This window comes from Notechis scutatus, chromosome 7, assembly GCF_049901735.1.
Source record: "Notechis scutatus isolate UNSWTSFEM ecotype Mainland chromosome 7, rNotScu1.2, whole genome shotgun sequence".
NCBI lineage: Eukaryota > Metazoa > Chordata > Lepidosauria > Squamata > Elapidae > Notechis > Notechis scutatus.
The window spans coordinates 24449206-24469062 of NC_142015.1; the positions used below are offsets into that span (position 1 = coordinate 24449206).

At 38.7% G+C, this 19857-nt stretch overlaps 1 protein-coding gene across 6 annotated transcripts in view; it reads right to left on the minus strand.

Moving 5' to 3' along the window:
• Positions 1-19857, minus strand: part of ARHGEF12 (Rho guanine nucleotide exchange factor 12) — a 61735-nt gene that overhangs the window by 13843 nt on the left and 28035 nt on the right. For 4 of the 6 annotated variants that reach the window (XM_026681915.2, XM_087970149.1, XM_087970151.1 and 1 more), the window contains 23 exons: positions 17844-17942; positions 17423-17472; positions 16544-16601; positions 15296-15474; positions 14516-14593; positions 13929-14048; positions 13282-13413; positions 11305-11376; positions 9540-9632; positions 9071-9181; positions 8552-8650; positions 7758-7800; positions 7270-7375; positions 6537-6674; positions 5916-5948; positions 5198-5312; positions 4222-4324; positions 3852-4061; positions 3466-3598; positions 3037-3072; positions 2458-2612; positions 1892-2038; positions 710-795 (listed from right to left, as the gene is read on the minus strand). In XM_026681915.2, coding sequence (XP_026537700.2) covers positions 710-795; positions 1892-2038; positions 2458-2612; positions 3037-3072; positions 3466-3598; positions 3852-4061; positions 4222-4324; positions 5198-5312; positions 5916-5948; positions 6537-6674; positions 7270-7375; positions 7758-7800; positions 8552-8650; positions 9071-9181; positions 9540-9632; positions 11305-11376; positions 13282-13413; positions 13929-14048; positions 14516-14593; positions 15296-15474; positions 16544-16601; positions 17423-17472; positions 17844-17942 — 2396 coding nt within the window. The remainder of the gene's footprint in view (positions 1-709; positions 796-1891; positions 2039-2457; positions 2613-3036; positions 3073-3465; positions 3599-3851; positions 4062-4221; positions 4325-5197; positions 5313-5915; positions 5949-6536; positions 6675-7269; positions 7376-7757; positions 7801-8551; positions 8651-9070; positions 9182-9539; positions 9633-11304; positions 11377-13281; positions 13414-13928; positions 14049-14515; positions 14594-15295; positions 15475-16543; positions 16602-17422; positions 17473-17843; positions 17943-19857) is intronic. The other 2 variants (XM_026681916.2, XM_087970150.1) reach the window with 1 other exon arrangement.

Below are 19857 nucleotides of genomic sequence, written 5' to 3' on the forward strand. Positions count from 1 at the left end.
TGCTTGGGAACAAAACATGTTTCTGTGTTAGCCAGTTCATGGGAAGACCCATTTTCCTCTTTCTTTCTATCATTGTACACAAACTTTGGAAAATAGCGGTTCCTATTACCAGCTTTAATGAACAACTCCCAAGATTAAATAATTATCATAAAACCTATTGCTACTAAATACCAGCATGCCTCATTTTTAGGGAATCCTGATTAAGTCTTTAATGCCTTGATGAATATATTAATATTTGCTGCACTTTTGTATTTTAATGTTCTTACTTGACTCCAAATACCTAATGTGAGAACTTACAGCCTGAAACTCTCCAAGATGTTTAATAACTTTGTCTTCCTATCACTTCCAAGTTTTGCACTCTCCTGACTTTGTGAAACAACTTTTAGAGGATAAGAAGCCCTCTTTTTTCTTTATGAGGAATGGTGACCTTTAAGCTAAATGATCTTATTCACATGTTCATTATATAAGAAAGCCACTCGGCTAGATATTTCTTAGCGAAAGCAAATACGTGGCCCATGTTGCCAAACCTTATTTTAATACTGCCCCTTTTTATTTAATTCTCCTAGAATGGAAGTTTCAGATAATAGATTTCTAGAGAAGATAAACTGTTGTAGCTCAGCTGATCTTTTATTTCTTAAACATTTCAATTCTCAGGGAAAAAAACCCCAAAGTTTTTTCTCATATGTACACACACAAACATTTAGTTTACCCAAGTTAACAAATCTTCTCCAATTTGATCAATTACAGATGTCTCGTTTCTTTTCCTCACTGCTTTCATCTGCTCATTCAGTCCAGCTAAGTAGCAAAGAAAGAGAAAGAAGGAAAGAGATTTGGAAAAACCAAAGCAATTGTCTGAAACCACTGATACTTAACCATCCCATGGTTATTTCAGGATCAACTTCTACGTGGTTGTAACAACCAGCCACACACGTTCCACCCCCTCCTGCATTTTTCTGCAATGCAGGGTCCCCTTTGTTTTCAAAACAACATTTGGTTGATCCATTGGCTGGGACAGATTAGCTTGGTAGTCGAACCTGACATTGTGAGCTGAGAAAATGACTGACCCGAAGACACCCAGCTAGCTTTCATGCCTAAGGCAGGATAAAACTTAGTCTCCTGGTTTCTAGCCTGGTATTTTAACAATTAGACCAAGATAACTCTCTGTATAGTATAATAATATAATATAATAAATATAATAAATATAATATAATATAATATAATATAATATAATATAATATAATATAATATAATATAATATAATATAATATAATATAATATAATATAATATAATATAATATAATATAATATAATATAATATAATATAATAATATAATATAATTAATATAATATAATATAATATAATATAATATAATATAATATAATATAATATAATATAATATAATATAATATAATATAATATAATATAATATAATATAATATAATACAACATAATATGTATTAAGTTGTTCTGTTGTTCATTGTGGTAGAAGGAAGCAATCTTCAATGGAGTTATTTTCTTGGAAAAGATTTATGAGGAATCAAAAATAACCAGCCCCATAAAATCCTCCTCCTCCTGGTCATCATCTTCCACCTCTATTTAATACACACCCTTTTTTGTGCAATAGCTTTTACAAGTGATTGACTCACAAGAGTGAATTAATTTAAAGTCTGAGACAGGATAAAAAGTTTGCAGTTAAGCACATTTTCAAGCATCATTCTATTCTAGTGGCCTAATAAAACCGTTTCTCACACATACAAGCAGCTATGCAGCACAATCTGAGGCCCTAAAACCCCAGGCAGCCCCTCCTGCCTTAGATGTCGCACCTTCAAGTGGTTAGTCACTCAGTTAGGAACTGCTTTATTAACCCAGCAGTCAGGTAGTCTCACTCACTATGAAGCTGGAGGATATCCTCCAGGTTCGAAAATATTTTCCGCAGGTCAGGAGCTGTCAGAATCCCTTCGCGGGACACACGCTGGTAGAACAAGTGGTCCAGGACTTTCAGCTTACGGACATGTGCACGTTCGGTGTAGAATAATTCTGGAAAGAAGGACAACAAGTAAGAGTGACTGTGATGGTCTTCGTAAGGGAAAGAGAGAGGGGGGATTAGATGAAGAATGTGCAGATGAAGAACATCTTCAGAATAATATTAGGAGGTATTCCCTGAAGGTAACAATTGCTGAACAGTAGAACAAATGAACTCTTTGAGATAAAGGAGAATCTAAATTGCGCACTCTAGCTGTCCTTTACTGCCCCAAGTATAACACAATTGGCACTGCCTTCAGAACTATGGCAGGCCAACCTCCCTCTCATCCTCCTAGGAATCTTCCTCTGGACAATGTGACTGAAAACCAGCATTGCAATTTTGAAGGTGGACATAGCACCTTGGTTACAGAAAACAAAGAAACAACCAAGCATGGAATTCCTCTGGTTCTCTCCCCGCTCCTCCATAAACTCACCATTAATCACTTCCTGGCGTTTAATTTCAGATGGTTTCAAGCCAAGCAACACTTCACGGCTCACCAGCTGCTGCCAGTTGGGCTGGTCGGTCTCCATGTCAAAATCGAAGAGCTCATCTTCACTCTGGACATCCCCTGCACTCACACTGTCCACCCTAAGAAGAGGGAAAGGAAAGAGGCTTCTTTAAATTTAGCAAGGCACTTTGTGGGAAGACTAAAACTTGCCTTGTGGTTAGACATGATGTCTAATCAAGATTTGTATTGTATCCTCAGTATTTTCTTTTTATATTTTAGGTGGAGAGAACCACAAGGTTGCAGCTCAGCAAAAAAGGGGAAAGGCACATTTCTCAAAGACAACATAACAGCGAACTGAATTTGAATGATGATCCACTTGCTCTACACCGTATCTAGGTTTCACAGGAAAACTTTCTATGAATGTATTTGGATTTATGGTGGTGCCTATCCAAAGACAATAAAGATGCTGATAGTTTATGGGACTTTTCTTTCTTCCGCTATAGTCAGACTAATGTAAGAAACTATTGCCAAATCTATCTTAAGCACATGTTTACTTGTACTCACTTGCGGAAAGGTTTTGGAGTCCCTGATTCTCCTAACCTAGAAAGGAAACCAAACTTTTATGAAAACATTACTTGATAAAGAGATTTTATTAAAATTGATCACTTTAGACAGCAGCGTTCAATAGTAGTTCAAGATGACTTTCATACCAATGAGAAGCACAGTTATAAAAGACTAAAAACGATTGAATTGAACATCTAGGCCAGGGGTCTTCAAACTTGACAGCTTTAAGACTTCAACTCCCAGAATTCCTCCTTCAGTCATGTTAGCTCAGGAATTCTGGGAGTTGAAGTCCACAAGTCTTAAACTTGCGAAGTTTGAAGACCCTTGATCTAGGCTGTCATCTCTGTCATCTTAAAAAGCCATGCCATACTTAATTCTCTTATCTCTAAATTACAAAAGCTAGTGCTTAAGTTTGAGGCTAAGACTTGCCTATCAACTTCTCCTTCTTCTTCTTGCAAATGGTCCAGGGGAGGAGATGGAAAATCAAATATGATGCTAGGTGTACAAGGTGTGCCATCCACAGAATCACCAGAATTCATTGTTTCTCCAACTTGTTTTGGCCCTAAATATAAGCACACAACAAATAATAAGGCAGAGCTGTATTAAACCTCTAAAGCCACCTGCTTTCTGTTTTCCACTATTTCTCCACCTATTTTTCCTAGAACCACATCATCTCTCGAATGAGATAAGTGGCCTTTCAACATCAAAAACCTATAAAAATGAAAGTGACCTGCATGACAATGGAATGTTTTCCTCTTGCAACTGGAAAATAAAAAGAGACTGTAATGCAGTTTTTGACAATGATGTCAATTTACCTGTTTCACCATCTTTGCTGCCTTCCTGAGATAGAAACATTCCAGAAGCTGCTGGAGATACAAAGTTAGCAGGCTGGAAGGCTGAATCCATGCCTTCACTGATCCCACTTTGGCGCATCTTGACCAAATCAGGTGGTTCTGGACTGACCGAAGACGATGAGGATAAGTGCTTTGGATGGCGTTGTTTTTGTATCTCCATGGCTCTGCCTACTGGGTGAATAAGGAGTAATCAGCAATGCATAAAATTTACTCTCCCCTGAAACCTGAAAAATACACACACACACCCATAGTCTAGCAACTAGTTTGGCTTCAGGACACTATGATCAAATTAAGTAGAAAAACAATATATATATATCTTCAGTTGACATACTTGCATAGCTGTCATGGCGGCTCGGCCTCCTTGGAGGTCCCAGGATATTTGAGAAGACTCTCCTCTTCTTTTCATCCCCTTCCTTATCTTTCTTCATACTTTGCTGCAGTTAAAAAGGAACCGAAAAAATAATTTTTGTTAAAAATGTCTTCTAATGCAACCATTTAAAACATGGGTGTCCAACCTTTTGGCTTGCCTGGGCCACACTGAGTGAAGAGGAATTGTCTTGGGATATATATAAAAATATATAATTAATGTGTATTATTATCGCTAAAATCTAATAATAATGTTAAAAGTTTACAATCCTGTAGGGCCACATTACTAGCTGTCCAAGCTGCCTATGTCCTTTTGGCCATGGGTTGGACATGCCTGATTTAAAAGGAAAGTTTTAGTTATTCTGTAATTCAGATTCACCAAATGATCTTGCACCTTCAAGATGGCAACAAACTGCTGTGTAAAGACTAACAAGAGACCAGCACAAGTAGATGCATGCATGGTCTCTTAGAACATTTAGTGCTCAAAGCAGAAAACTGCAGAGTTCCATGAAAGGGAACAATTCCCTGGAATTCCCTTAGCAGGCCCTTTCAAAAGGGAGCTGTTCTACAATGTTGTACTGATGTCCTTAATTAAGTTTCAAAACTGACAATTTTCACTCTTTTACAACATCTTCTAAGGAATTCAGTTTCTGGTACAAGGGCTAATACATCTCCATGCAATAAAGATGTACATAATGCTTAATTCTGATTCTCTACTGGTGTGGCTAATTAAAATGACTGTACATATGATATCCTCTAATTTACCTCCAATATCAGATTCAGAGACTCTATTTTCTACTAGATAATTTTTTTTCTTCAACTGCTTTTGCAATAGGTTCAAAGTGGCAGAGACATGAAGCACTACTTAACTTCAGCTGTGCTTTGTTAACATAATGTTATTAAAACGGTAATGTATCAATTTGACAGTCCACCCACTTTACCTTTATCTTTGGCAGGAATCCAATCCGTCCCCGTTTTTGATCTAGATTCCGGGGTTCTTTGACTCTTACACCAAGGTGCTTCATGTAGGTGAGAACAACATACTGTATAGATGAACTGTAGATGAGACAAAACAGAAGAATGGGAAAACAACATCAAGTTACTTCAATGATGGGATGGCAAATGAGCTTCTCTCTTTTCCAATATATTTTTCTGGCACTGACAGCAATTTGTATTGTTATGACCCATAAGGAGATGTGAGGAGCTACCTACACATGACTATTTCTATTATCTTATTAGTAAAATAATCAACACCATTATTATCCAGAAATTGCTGATTTAAGTGGGAATTAATAATAATAATTGGAAGAAAAATTATGCAATCCAAAAAGTATTGAACTGAAACTTCATTGAATACTAGCAATTATAATACTCATAAATCCAAATTATAGGGAGGCATGTAGTTTTAAATTCAGTCACTGCCATTTCTCTTAAAGTAGGATGTGGGATAAAACAGGTGTGAAAGATCCCTTGCCTGTTATTGTATAGACCAAGGTCCTGTTGGATTGTATTGTATTGATGTAAAGGAGGGTAAGAGAGAAGAATGTACAGAAAATAACTGTAATTTGCCTAAACAGCCAACGGAGGACTCCACCAGTTCAGCATATATAAACCAGAATGGAAAGATTTAGCATATGATTGTAACCAGGGTTTAATTACCTCTTATCCTCTTCTATAGGCTGAGAGGACACCCTGCAGAGGAAAGAGGCAAAAATTAATTTTAAAAATGACAGTTTCAATGTTCGATATTCACTTTCATTTAAGACTGGCAAAGATTGGCTTGTCCTTCAACCCAAATTGTTATACTACTATAGTAATATGGCCAGATGGCTAAACGATAAATAGAATAAGCATCAGATGCAGAGTGCAAAAATTCTACATTCTGTTGTTGAAAGTTGTCAGCAAGAAGTCTCAGATCGTGACCAATAGGAACCAAGATTGGATAATCTAAGGTGTATCTTCCACTTGAATGCAACTACCAGAGTTAGTTGTCGTTAACAGGCATACCTATAATCTTATGGTTTGTCAAGCCCTCTTTTCCTCTGCAAAACATAGGCTCTGCTTTGCGACAATTCATCAACAGAAATAATTAAATATTGCTGGGCCCCAGCTCCGTTTTTAAGAGCTGGACTAACAGCTAAAACGGAACACAATGATCTGAGCGCAGCACCTGCCTATAAAATTCATCTCTGCAGAAAGATGCTGCCACTTCCTTCCTCACCAAGTTCCCTCCTCTGCAGAGGACAGCTAAAAGGTTGTGTCTGCCTCAGGCATACTTACAGCACGTCTTCAATTTTAGTCAGGATTTGCTCTGCGCACGCTCTCTCCTTCTCTAAGGTCATCCGGTCCCGAACACGTTCGGCATCCAGCCGGGTCAGTTCTCCTTCTGCCAGTGTGAGTCCCATGCTGCGTTTCTGTCTAAAGGCACCGAATAAAGAGCGAGAAACTGTTGCGGGCACAAGAAAGGAAGCAATGGAGGCTCATCTTCAGGACTAAGAGCACCAACGCAGCAGGCTTTTCTTAAACACACCTTGGGTATTTCAGTGAATCCACCCAGTTAAACAGAATACATAATGCCAGAGGTCTCCAAACTTGGCAACTTTTCAGACCTGTGGACTTCAACTGGGAGTTGAAGTCCACAAGTCCTAAAGTTGCCAAGTTTGGGGACCCCTGCATTATGCATTATCTTATGTAAAGAAGACAGGCAGTCCTCACTTAACAACTATTCGTTTGGTGACTGAAGGTATGGTGGCGTTGAAAAGTAGTTCAGTAGTTATGACCTATCCTCAAAGGAACAGCCAGCCCCTATGATCACATAATCTGAATTTGGGTACTTGAAAGCCTGACCACACTTAAGACTGCAGCATGTACTGACTTAGATTAATTTCCAAAAAACCCCAAATCCTCAAAATGAAGATGGATACTTTGCAGGAAGTATTCCCTAAAGCACTAGAAATAAACAATAACTAAACTTCAAAGTTTGCACAAAATTCAACCAATAAACAACATGTACCTAAAATCTTCAAGGTGCTTTTGTACTTCAAGAAACACTTTTTCTTGCATAGCTTGAATACAGTGGCGGTGCAATTCTTCAGGAATTAATTCCAGCCTTCTCTTTTCTGCAGATAAAGGGGGAAATCCATTTTATTTAGAACCAAGTATTTTGCCGTTGTGATTGAAAGCTTTATCTCCCCCACTGAGGGCTGAAGTTACTCAAATGCAATTTTTCCTGCCTCCCAAGTTACACCTGTTGATATCAAAAATAATAATCATAATAGCCTTTATTGTCATTGTACATCATGTATACAATAAAATAGTTTAGCCTCTACTGGTGCAATCCATAACAGAAATACAAGACAACACGAATAGTATAGAGAATAATCCTAATACAAGTAATTGGGGGGGAAAACACTACATGGATACGAAATTCACTGGAATTTCTCAAAAAGCATTACATGTCCAAGTTCTAATCTTATCTAGATTATTTTCCAATAATCTTACCTAAATCACTTGCAATTTCATCTGGAACTGGAACTTTCAGGTTCTGCAAAAATGAAAGATAAAAATGTAAAGAAATTTCTTCCTTCGACTAATTCTGAGAATATTCTTCTACCTCCTGATTTTCACTGAGTGTACATGATTCTAAGATTTATGTACATACATAGTAACACACACTGAACCTTTTCCCATACAGGTAGTCCTTGACTTACATCCACAATTGATCCCAAAATTTCTGTTGCCAGGCAAGGCAGTTCTTAAGTGAGTTGTCCCATTTAATGACCTTTTTTGTCACAGTTGCTAAGCTGGGGATCACTGGGGTTGTTTAGTGAATCATGTGGTCATTAAGCAAATCCGGCTTCCTCCACTGACTTTGCCTCCAGCTGGGAGGTTACAAATGGTAATCACATGACCCCAGGACAGTGCAACTCTCATAAGTACATGCCAATTGCTAAACATCCGGTTTTTTTTTATCATGTGACCATGGGGATGCTGCAATGGTCATAAGTGTGAGAACAGGTCATAAGTCACTTTTTTCGGTGCCATGGTAACTTCAAACGGTCATTAAATGAATTTGATTAAAGTCAAGGATTACCTGTATCCATTTCCCTGGATATAAAAACAAAATGTAATCTACCTTCAAAACATGAATGATTTGGTCCAAAAAAACCCCCAGTGAGTTACAAAGTACTGTGGATGATCTAATTTCAAAGGCTCCAAGCCCATCAAAACATGGAACAGAAAATTAAAACAAGAATGTGTGTTCTGTAGCTTTTCTGTATGTGTTTGGAACTTACTGCAGCTCGATCCAGAAAAAATTGATTAAATTCAGCAAACACTCGGCGAGTCTCTTTGGAATTTGTTTGTTTGTACAGGTCTGCAAACAGGTAACAGAGCTACATGAACAGAAAACGAGAGTACAGTAAATGGTAACAATTAAGTGGAAACGTAATCCTACCTACAAATGCTTCTTTTGGGTTTTTAAGAGAGTTTTCATAGGGATTAGCTCTTCCTGAAGGATTAGAAAATGAGGTTTTTCCCCTTGGGCATTCACTTTTGTGACCAAGCTTTGCACAACATTTACAGTATCGGAAAAAACAGAGTTGTCCCCCACTCAAATCGATATCAGCCTTCCTCAAAATGATATCCTCCACAACTGTTGAATTGCCTGACAGACTGGAGGGGCCGAGGTGTAATTGGAATTGGTTCAACACAGCTGGGAGGTGACAAATGGGGAAAGGTACATTTAGGCTGAATGGGAATTCAGAACCCATCTGATCCCTAACACAGGAATGAGTTGTAAACCAGCATCTCACCAAAGAAGCAGGGTCAAACTGGGAGATGACGTGATGCAAAAAGACAGCCAGGTGAGCAGGACGTGATTTCAGTAGCTCTATATTCTGGAAACAGCTACACTGCCCGTTGATCTGTAGAAACAGCATGGACGTTTTCAGAATGAGCACTCCAAGGTTCATGTTTCTTCCATCATAAACTCAACATAAAGCCTCTATCCTGTTATTTCATCCTAATGTGTATCTTTAATATTTTTAAACTACAAACCTCTTTCTCTCAGACTCCCTTACGAATCTCCAGAGAACTAAAAATCATATGTAATGAGAAAGGAGTTCTTATATGCTGCTGCCAAAATTCAAACCAGATAAGACAGTCTAGGTACTAAACTACGGTAAGGAACTTTATATTGATAAATGTTGGTAGTAAGGTCAGATAAATTAAGCTGAAGAAAGTAATCACATGACAACTTTGCTGTTATGGTTGGCAGGCTACCTGTTCTTGTTCACCATCAAAGTCTTCATCTTCTGCTCCTATGATTGGAGGTGCCACACGAGAGGAAGGGCTTCCAAGGCTGGATGGAGAATCCTGGCATGGTCAGAGAAAAGAAACCATTGTAGTTTCTATTTCAGTGTGTGTGAATATTAGAAAGGCATTTTCCTGACACTAGAAGAAGAGATTTTTTTTAAGAAAGCATTTGTGGATATGCATTATACTTCAGTGCACTGTACATATTGTGAGCACCTATATAAAATAATCCGATCAAATAAAAATGAAGACTTCTATCATAACCGCTATTGTTCATTAAACCAAATGATGCAATCAGCTACCAAAAGAAAAGATAGCTTTTGTTAAACAGCTGCACAGCCTGCCCTTAAACCAAATATTTGAGCCACTACAGAAGCTGGTACTTTTCACTGAAGTACTGTTATATGGAGGAGTGTAGACTGTCCAGAAAGAAAGGGAAAAAAAGGCAGTGGAATTTGAGGGAGGGAGGAGGCAAAGAAAACACTGGGGGCCTACATCCTTTCCAGCTGGATTGCTCCCTCCCTACCAGGGAGCCATTAACCCAAACTGCCCTGTAAGGAAGAAAAAAAGTCAGATGTCAGGTCCCATTTTAATGGAGCTGGCTGCTTTGTTGTGTTTGCAGTGTGTGATTCTTGCTGAATCTGTTATAAGCTTATAAACATTGTCATCTGATTTTGAGGACTTTGGAAAACAGGATACACATCTGCTAAGTAAATTAAAAACTGGTATGTGGAACACCGCCATGCCAGTCCAGTAATAAACCCTCCCCAACAAAATACAGAACCATGGGAAAAACTAATTTTCTTTGCTTAAGAAAAACTGGTGTTCTGCCACTTGATTTTGGCCAGACAAGGTGGACTTTTAGAAGGTGAAAACTTGAGCTTAAAGGCCTGTTCAATGAATGTTTTCAATACAGAATTACATGGCATGTTTCTATTACAACCGATGCTTCTTGACATAATATTGTGAGATCAATATCTGCATGTCTTTGAAGTCTCCAGGACTGCTGGTTCTCTTTCCTCAGAGGAAAGATGTACATTCACTTCCTTAATGTCAAGGCAGAACTAGTCAAGCATGGCTACTGCCTTCACCTCTTCAAGTCAAGGGCACTCCAGAGAAAATAGACTAGAGGAGGGGTGTCCATTCTTGGCAACTTTAAGACTTGTGGACTTCAACTCCCAGAATTCCCCAGCCAGCTGTGCTGCCAAGGTTGGACACCCCGGGATTGGAGCCTGCAAACTTTATGCATTGTTATAAAAATGCCTGCCTACCAAGTTAGGAACTCAGATCACAGATATAATGGAACAGTTGCTTGTCAAGTGTACATACGGACTAAGGACATTATTCTATCTCTCACATACACTTAATATTAAGGAGACCCTCTGTAGGGTAAGAGGCAGACATCTCTCCCAGCTTTGCCACCAGCGACAGAAGTGCTGGAAACAGAACCTGAAAATGCCTGCAGATAAGCAAATGTTGAGGAGCCCTAAATTGTAATGAGAAAGTTGCACTGCCAACTACAAAATCTTAAAAGATGGAAGTATCCAATCAAGAACAAATAACAATGTGGATTTTGCAGTCTAAATTTATAAAAGCCTAATTAAAAGTTGAGCATACATCTACAAGGTCAAAAATCCAGTGGCATCTCAAGACGGGAAAGGGCAAGGAAGAACACAAAACCTGTCCATGGCTGGTGCAGAAATTTCTACCAGAATATTCACGGTACTCTTACTGTTTCATGAGTCTCAGTCTTCTCTGGGCTGTCATCCAGATAGCTCTGCTCTTTCAAGACACTGCGAGGACTCTGAGGAGGAGAAGTGAAAAAACACTCCACTCAGTGTTTACTATGTTAAAAAGCAGGACTCAATAAAAGATCCTATCAAGCCCAGCAGCTACAATTTAAACAGGGTGTAGGAGACTAATAAAAAAAAAACAAACACCCAGATTTGGGATATATATTGTTAGACGCTTTCATTTAACCTTGCTTTTGCATGTTCCACTGTATGCATCCCAATGTTGATAATTCTAATTTCAATGTCTTCTCTGACTGCTTTTAATTCTGTATGAGGCATTAAAAAAAGAATATTCTAATAATATTCCAGTTCCCTTTGAAACACAATCTCAAATCGGACTCCGTAAGGCTCAGTGATTCTTTAAGGGAATAAAAATAACAAATTTCCAAAACCAGCTCACAAAACACCTGGATTCGTATTTTCTTTTGCCACAGTGATTCAAGATCTCCAGTCAGACTCTACCAGATGGATGTTATCCAGTTTGATGCTATTAGTAAGTACCACAACGCCGATTTTAATCTTCACAGCGGCAATAAACAGTTTTGGTTCACAAGAATTATTACCCCACAACAGAACCACTGCAATTCATTGGTGGGGCCAGTTGAAAGACCACATTAAGTTAACCAGTCAATTGTAATGGCAGGAAGCACACACACGAAGAGCAGGAATTTAACCAATGTGAGCTTATGTCATGTTCATTCCACAGTTCATATTTTGGAGAGGTCATAAGTTCTTGTGCCTCAAAGCTTCATAGAACTAACACAGGATTTTACTTGTGCACAGTCTTGACTGCCACACTTTAGTCTTGTCACTTATCTCCAACATTTGCAGGACCGGGTCACTTTTGACTGGTCCCCTGAACCCAGGTCAAATGTTTGCCTCACTCCAGTCAGAAGGAATGTCCAAAGACAGGAAACTATGCTAGTTTGTTCAGATCCTTTTAGGAGGTTACAATTTTCTGTCAGCAAATTTTCAAAAGTTTTCAAGAAATATTAACCAGTGCAATACAAAAATCCCTTGATTAAGGATGAATGGTGGCAAAGCAAAACCCAATTTTCATCATCCAAAAATACTCTCTGACAGAGACTGTATAAATCCAGGTTTTTCTGAACTACTTTGAGCTCTGTTGACTACTAATAATTACATCTGGAGATACGCAGTTGCCAAAGAAATGTTTAAATGTAACAACTGAGAAGGGGAAGGAGGAGAGTGAGGAGATTAAAATGTCCCAAATATAGGGTTGCTGTTATGAGGACAAACAGGAAATTCCAGCTCAATTAGGAAGTTGTTTTGCTACCTGTAAACATTTCTACCTTCTTACTGTCAGGGCAGAGAATATAAAAAAATAAATAAACATAACATCATTTTGCATATACAGATAGTCCCCAACCAGTCATTTAGCACTTGTTCCAACAAAAAAAGTCAACTACAACTGTCTTTGCACTTACAACTGTTACAGTATTCCCATGTCACGTGATCAAAATCCGGATGCTTGCAAATAGCATGTATTTACAATGACTAGTCCAGGGGTCTCCAACCTTGGCAACTTTAAACCTGGCGGACTTCAATTCCCAGAAAGCTTTGCTGGCTGGGGAATTCCATGGACCAGGGTCATGTGACTGCCATTTGGGATCTTCCCAGCTGGCTTCTGACAAGCCAAGGGGAAGACGGGATTCATTTCATGACTGCATGATTCCCTTAACTGCATTTATTTGCTTAATAACCATCACAAAGAAGGTTGTAAAACTAGGTGTGACTCATTTAATAACAGCCTTGTTAAGCAATGGTCCCAATTATGATGCTAAGTGGGAGATTATCTGTGCTAGAATCTCCCTCCTTTTCGCTGAGACACTGAGCTTTGCCATATCTCACTAATAAAACATTATTATTATTATTTTCCTCAGTCAAGACCTCACCTCTGCTGTGTCATTCACCTGGGGGCCATCCCCAAAATGACAGTCTCCTCTGTTTGGTCCATCCCTCCTCTCAGCTTCCACCTCGGTGATCTGCAAAGATTCGGATATAGATTTGGAAGACATAACGACCTCCTGAAAACGGACAAAAAGGAGGTTAAGAAAGAGCAGACACCTTAATAAAATGTTTAAAAACAGTCCGCTGCAAGTGACTGAGTAAGATATTTGGCAGGGCCACCTGCTTAGAGAACAATTTAATTATTTGTAAACAAGCAAGCAAAACAAATAATAACCCCTCAGCTTCTTCATAATTTAAGGGATGCACCAGAAGATAAAACCAGATACATCCGTCTGCAACTACAGCATAAGTACCTCCCCACAACCAGACTCTCTTAGCAAAGTGACAAGTGTGTAATTTGTTATCGCAAGGCTTTAATTTCTGCATATAATATCAAAACCAGTTTCTATGAGCTAAATGAGAAGTCAGTGCTGGCATTTATTTGTGCCTCCTTTGATCTGCTATCCCTGGAAGACTAAATGGGCTTTTGCAAACTGCTGCAAGGCGTGGATGGGAACAACTTGTTCTAACCCGGCATTCCCAGCTAAGACAGCCCAGATCTGGGCCATAAAAGCCTTCTGATTCCTATTACCTGAGCGGAGCCTGTTGCTTTGGACAACTGCTCCTGCAGTTGAGGGATGTGCTTCTTGGCTTCCTGGATCTCTTTGAGCAGTCGGGGAGCCGGAGCACGGCTGTAGTCTTCCTGCAGGAACTGAAAAGGTTCGAGGATAAGAGGAATCATCGTCATCGTGGCTCGTGGTTTTGAAGACCAGATTGCACCAGCTACTGGCCCAAGCGAGTCCTGAGTCCTACTAGCTTTCATACAATGGCTGGGCCACCCATGAAATTAGAACTCAGCCTCCCAAGGAGCACTGCTGAGATGTATCAATTATCCCTCTAATACTCAAGACAGATTTAATCTAAGACTGGATGGGAAACGGGTTTCTTAAAGGGGGGCGATTACAACTGTGTTATTTAGGCCGTAGACTCCCCACTCTTGGCTTAAAGGGAGCGGCCATTCTACCAATCTGAACAAGGAATTTCACGAAGTCATTCCACCTCCCAAACTTTTCTGGTTTCTTACCAAGAACATTTTCTATTTTGCAACCAGAACACAGAATATTACATCAGGTTAAATGCCCCCCCGCCCTACTTTTTCATAAATTTCCTTTTTGGTACCTGTAGTCGTTCCTGTTCTTTCTGCAGCATCTTCCTCAAAATCTCTACTTTCTGGTTGTGAACAATGTTATTTTCCTCCTTAAAAGAAAAGATGGCCAGTTCTCATTTACAAACACAGTCTACCTGAACTCGAGCAGATTTTCAACAACATACAAGTCTAACAACCTTATTAAGCATAACAACAATAAATCTTAACTAAGTTTTAATCAGATTCAACTAAATTCATTCCCAAATGTTCTTCTCTCTCCTACCGCAACAGAAAATCATGAATATAGATATATTCAATGTGTGTGTGTACATCTATATCTATATTTGTCTGTCTCTGTGTATGTGTCTGTCTATCTATCATCTATCTATCTATCTATCTATCTATCTATCTATCTATCTATCTATCTATCTATCTATCTATCTATCCATCCTCTATCTATCTATGTATCTATGTATCTATCTATCTATCTATCTATCTATCATCTATCTATCTATCTATCTATCTATCTATCTATCTATCTATCTATCTATCTATCTATCTATCCATCTATCCCTCTATCTATCCATCTATCCATCTATCTATCTATCTATCTATCTATCTATCTATCGCAGCAGATCAGACCAATTGCAAATACCCTCTCTAGTGCTATCCTACTTCCATCTTCTCCTCACACTTTCATATAAATGATTTTGCTGTGATACATAACATAGTCAACAGAGTGATGAGTTCCAGAATGGATATCTTAATTACAAGCAGCCATGCAGTCTAACCAAAATCCATGAATATCTTACCCCCATCAGCACTGGACTGGTAATTCTCTCTGTGTTTCCATAGGATCCAGGGGAGTGAGGTGATGTCATGATGGGAGACATATGCCCAAAGGCAGCTGAGTCCACCTCAGAATCAGCCAGTGGAATCTGGGGCGACCCAGGTGGGCGCCCCTGCACAGTCAGCGCTACATAGGAACCCGCTGCAGAAAGAAGATGAAATGTCATCGTTTGAGAGACAAGGAAGACTGGCTTTATACTTCCTGTTTGCTTCAAAATAGAAGAATGGGATCCACTATGGCTTGACATCAAGGGCAACATACAAAGGCAAGTTTTCCTCCAAAAGGAAACAGAATTGTATAGGTATTTGAGCAAGACCAGAGTCCCCTGGGGTAGCCAGCACAACTCGCCACGCGGTCGCTTCCAAAATGGCGGTCACTAGCCCCAACGATCAGCTGCGGGCAGTAAAGTGAAAAACGGCCCTACGTGAGTTACCTGGGCAAGCCTGGGCATGGAATGGGCACTCAGGAAGATTTTGCAGCTGTGGCTCTTCAGCACACCCCTAAGGGGTGGAAATTAATGAAGAGCTGTCCCCTCTATGCCTGGTTATTGGGCCCTTATTGGTGATTCAGGGGAAGCTGTGCAACAAACAGGGCGAAGAATGGGCTTTGGATCCAACTGTTGCCTACCTTCTGTATTGCAAACTTTTGGAGAATCCACACAATGAAGAATGCTGCTTTTCCAAAATATCACTGGAGCCAACCTTTGCCACGTCTCTATCGGGACAAGACTGAGTCGTGACTGGGGACTTCCTAGCTCGACAAGAAGAGGTGAGGCAAAGATTGATGACTCAGTCTCTGGGCAGAAAGGCAGATTCAACCCATATGTGTGGATTCTCCCATAAGCATGCTGGAGAAAAAACAAGTAGTTGTTTTGCATAAGTGTACTAATTCGGTACAATGTGTCAGTGATCCAATCTGCCCACCTGATCATAAATTCAAGGATGTCAAATTTATTCAGCTCGTTTATAGTTGTGGTATTGAACTGATATCCACAGTTTCAACTGTCAATCAAAATACATTCAACAGCCTTGAGGTTTTCTTGAAAATGTTTTCCAAAACACTACACTCTTAGTTTTTGAAATACAGGAAATTTCAATACCATTGTTAAATCAAATTCTTGAAAATATCATGTGAGTTTAACTTTCATCATCTCTTCCTGAAATCTCTTAAAAGAATATACACAGTGTAGCGTAGTTTAGCATTTACTTACACTTTATCAGCTTAACCACCTCCAAATGATTAGAATGTGTTACCAGAGTTCCATTCACCTACCGAAAGATAACAAATGAGCTTATTTTGATTTTCAGTTTAGGTTAGATGACTGAACTTCTAATCTATAGAACTAAGCTGATTTAACATCCACCATGCTCTTTATAAGGAAATCGGTCCCAACATCATGGTGAACAAAAGTATCGTCCAAGATTTAGCCACCTCTTTTAACAACAAAATCAGCATACAGAGCATATGCTTGTAAAACAGAAAAAGACTATATTTTTTTTTATGGACATAGTACTCTGCAGCCACATTTTAGGGATTCTGAGGGCCAGTTAAGAAAATAAATAAATTGCAGTTATAAGCAGGAATTCTGGCTTTGCTTCCATGTATATGGCATTCAGGTTTTAAGCCTTTTTGAGGGCATAAAGTTGGAATTGATTACCATTTATATCAGCCTACAAGACAAAATTATTTTAAAAAGCAGCTGGAAACAGGCGCTTATTGCTACTAATATTGATCTATTGCTCAATAAGGCATTTATTGCTTAAGCACCAACTTAAGTCCAATGGACTTCAGATGCTCAAATAGCAGACTGCCTCATTTTGTCTCAAATAAGGCTGGGTTTTGTTTTTGGTTTGAAAAAAATAATAATAATTTGCCACTTAACATTCAGTTTCAATGAACAGCCCTCACTGCACCTGTACATCTAAAGGGTTTATTTGTATTGCTAATTCTAAATATAGGTAGACAGCCTACATTTCAAACTGTTCCTGAGAGGTTAGGTTTAGCAAAACATATACAGTGATGAAAACTACTGAAGCATTTCTAATTTTCACCTCCTTCAATTTATTCTTCCAGCACTTTATGATCCTACCTTAATGATCCGGTCACCAGTTTGAACCCCAGCCCGCATGGCTGCTCCATCTAGAGAGAAGAATCAGCTGCTTAGAATTCAATACATTATTTCTAACATTTCCAGTTATGCAAGGTATTGTAGAAAAATTGTCCTGTTAGCAAAAAATTAGAAAGGGTCTTTTCCAAATAGCATGTTTTACTAAAAGGTGTAAGCTTTTGGGGAACTTCAGCTCACAAAAACTCATCCCTTTTAATAAAATGTTGGAATATATCCTGCCAGACTCCTTCCTGTTGTGCAAGGGCCACACTGAACAAAGAATGACTTAAGCATGTTTTTACAGCACAGAGCACATTTATATTCCATGCATTACAGCTGTATACTGCAAGATTTGTCTGATAGAACATTAACAGGCAAAGTGGTCCTGAATCATCCTACTTACCTTCTTTGACAGACTGTACAAAGACAGGGTTGTCACCACTGACTGTTAACCCAAATCCATTTTCATCCCGCTGAATAATAACACATCGTTGAACTAGACCTGCACAAGGAAAACAAATGACAATCAGACATCAGTGTAGGCATCAGAGAAAAATCATATGCTGGTGAAAGTTTCTCAAAGGCCACCAAATGGAAGAAAAATGAAAATGAAAGATTTGGATAGAAGGCAGAAGATAGTAAGGCAGTTGCCTTTCAAGTACTGATTATATGAAGTAGTGATAGGAAGGATAAATTCACTTTCGTACATTGATCATATTAATAAAGGAGAATATTTATAGCACAGGGTTGATATGAGGGGGTCCTTGGTGCTCTCCGGGCTTGGTTGTTGCCTGTGTTACCTGATGTTACCTTGTTTGGGTAATGAAATGTCTGCAAGAAAACAACCAAGCTCAGAAAGAACCAAGGCCCCCTCGTTGATCATATTCATTGATCATATCCAGGAGTTTAGTCCTGACTGTCTCAAAGTTGACTCAGCCTTCCATCCTTCCGACGTCGATAAAATGAGGACCCAGATAGTTGGGGGCAATAGGCTGACATTTATAAAGTGCTCAGAGAATGCTGTAAAGCACTATGAAGTGATATATGCATCTATTTAATAGCTATTGCTATTAAATCGTTCCATACATATAACCTTTCCAAATAAAATGGATGAAATGTCTTATTCTCAAAAATGACTGAAGATTCACTCAAATGTATCTGATTCATACATTTTTCCACTAGCAGAAAAGTAACCACCAATAAGCTATTTAAATTCTCAGGGAGTAGAAGCTGACCATGCTTTCAGCTCATTATTACAAAGTAAATTACAGCCTTGCACACTCAACTGCGAGGAATGATCAGTCAAGTTGCTAATCTATTAAATGCCATGAAGATCCACTTTGTACTCATTCAGATATTTGCATCTTTAAAATATTACCTATATTTTAACAAAACCTTAATTACAAGGGATGCAATCTACTTCTCTTTTTTTCTTCAGAGAAGCTGGTCATTTCAGATGTGGGCTACACAAATGAAAGAGCATCAGAACTTCTTTGGAGTGTTCAACTCCAAATACCTTTCTGTGTATTTATGTTCGGTGACAACTCAGATTCAAAAATCTTAACTATCAAGAATGTATCTCACTAATTGATAGTAAGCTCCTAATTAAGCAGTACTTTGATGCATTCAGGAATCACAAGTTATGGGAATCAGCAGACAGTGATTGATTCCACTCATATTCTCTCCCATTCATGGATACATTTGCGTTGAATCACACTAAGGAGCTGAGGGCTTGGGCTGTTTTTTGTTTTGGTATGACTTTAAAATTGACAAAAGTCATCAAAGTCTAGATTTGTTCCATAGGGTGTTACCCTGGCAACGAACTACCAAAACAGCTGGTTATTTAATTAATAACCCTTCTTATAAACCGTGCCAGACTTATCACAGGGTAATATCATCACATCTTTTTAATGCAAAGATTCTCTAAAGATATTGCCAATTCCAGACTGAAAATTGCCTATTTTACTGTCTCTTCCCACTGTGTGGGAAAAGACTGTCAAGATAATAGGCTCTTATTGCCTAGATTCTACTGAGAACAAAGATATACTTTTTTATTAGATATGGTGTCCAGATTGCTTACTGTGTAGCTTTTTTCTCATAACATTAGGCATAAAATAACTGAAGACTGTAATAACTGTAAAGGGGATTTCTCTATTTAATGAGGTAAATACTATGTAAACTCAGTGAAGATTAACTTTAATGTTTTGTCTCTTGCTCTGGGTCAACCCTGTGCAACAGTCCATTGCTACATGGATAATAAAGTAGAATAGATACAGATAGATTTTTTTTTATTAAAATGTGGCTGTATATCTAGGAAGCTGCCTCATAAATAATTGACCTGAATAAGAAAGTAGGAGAAAAGTGCAAAAGCATCCAATTGCTCAGATAATTGGCCAATTAACTTCAAATACAAAATT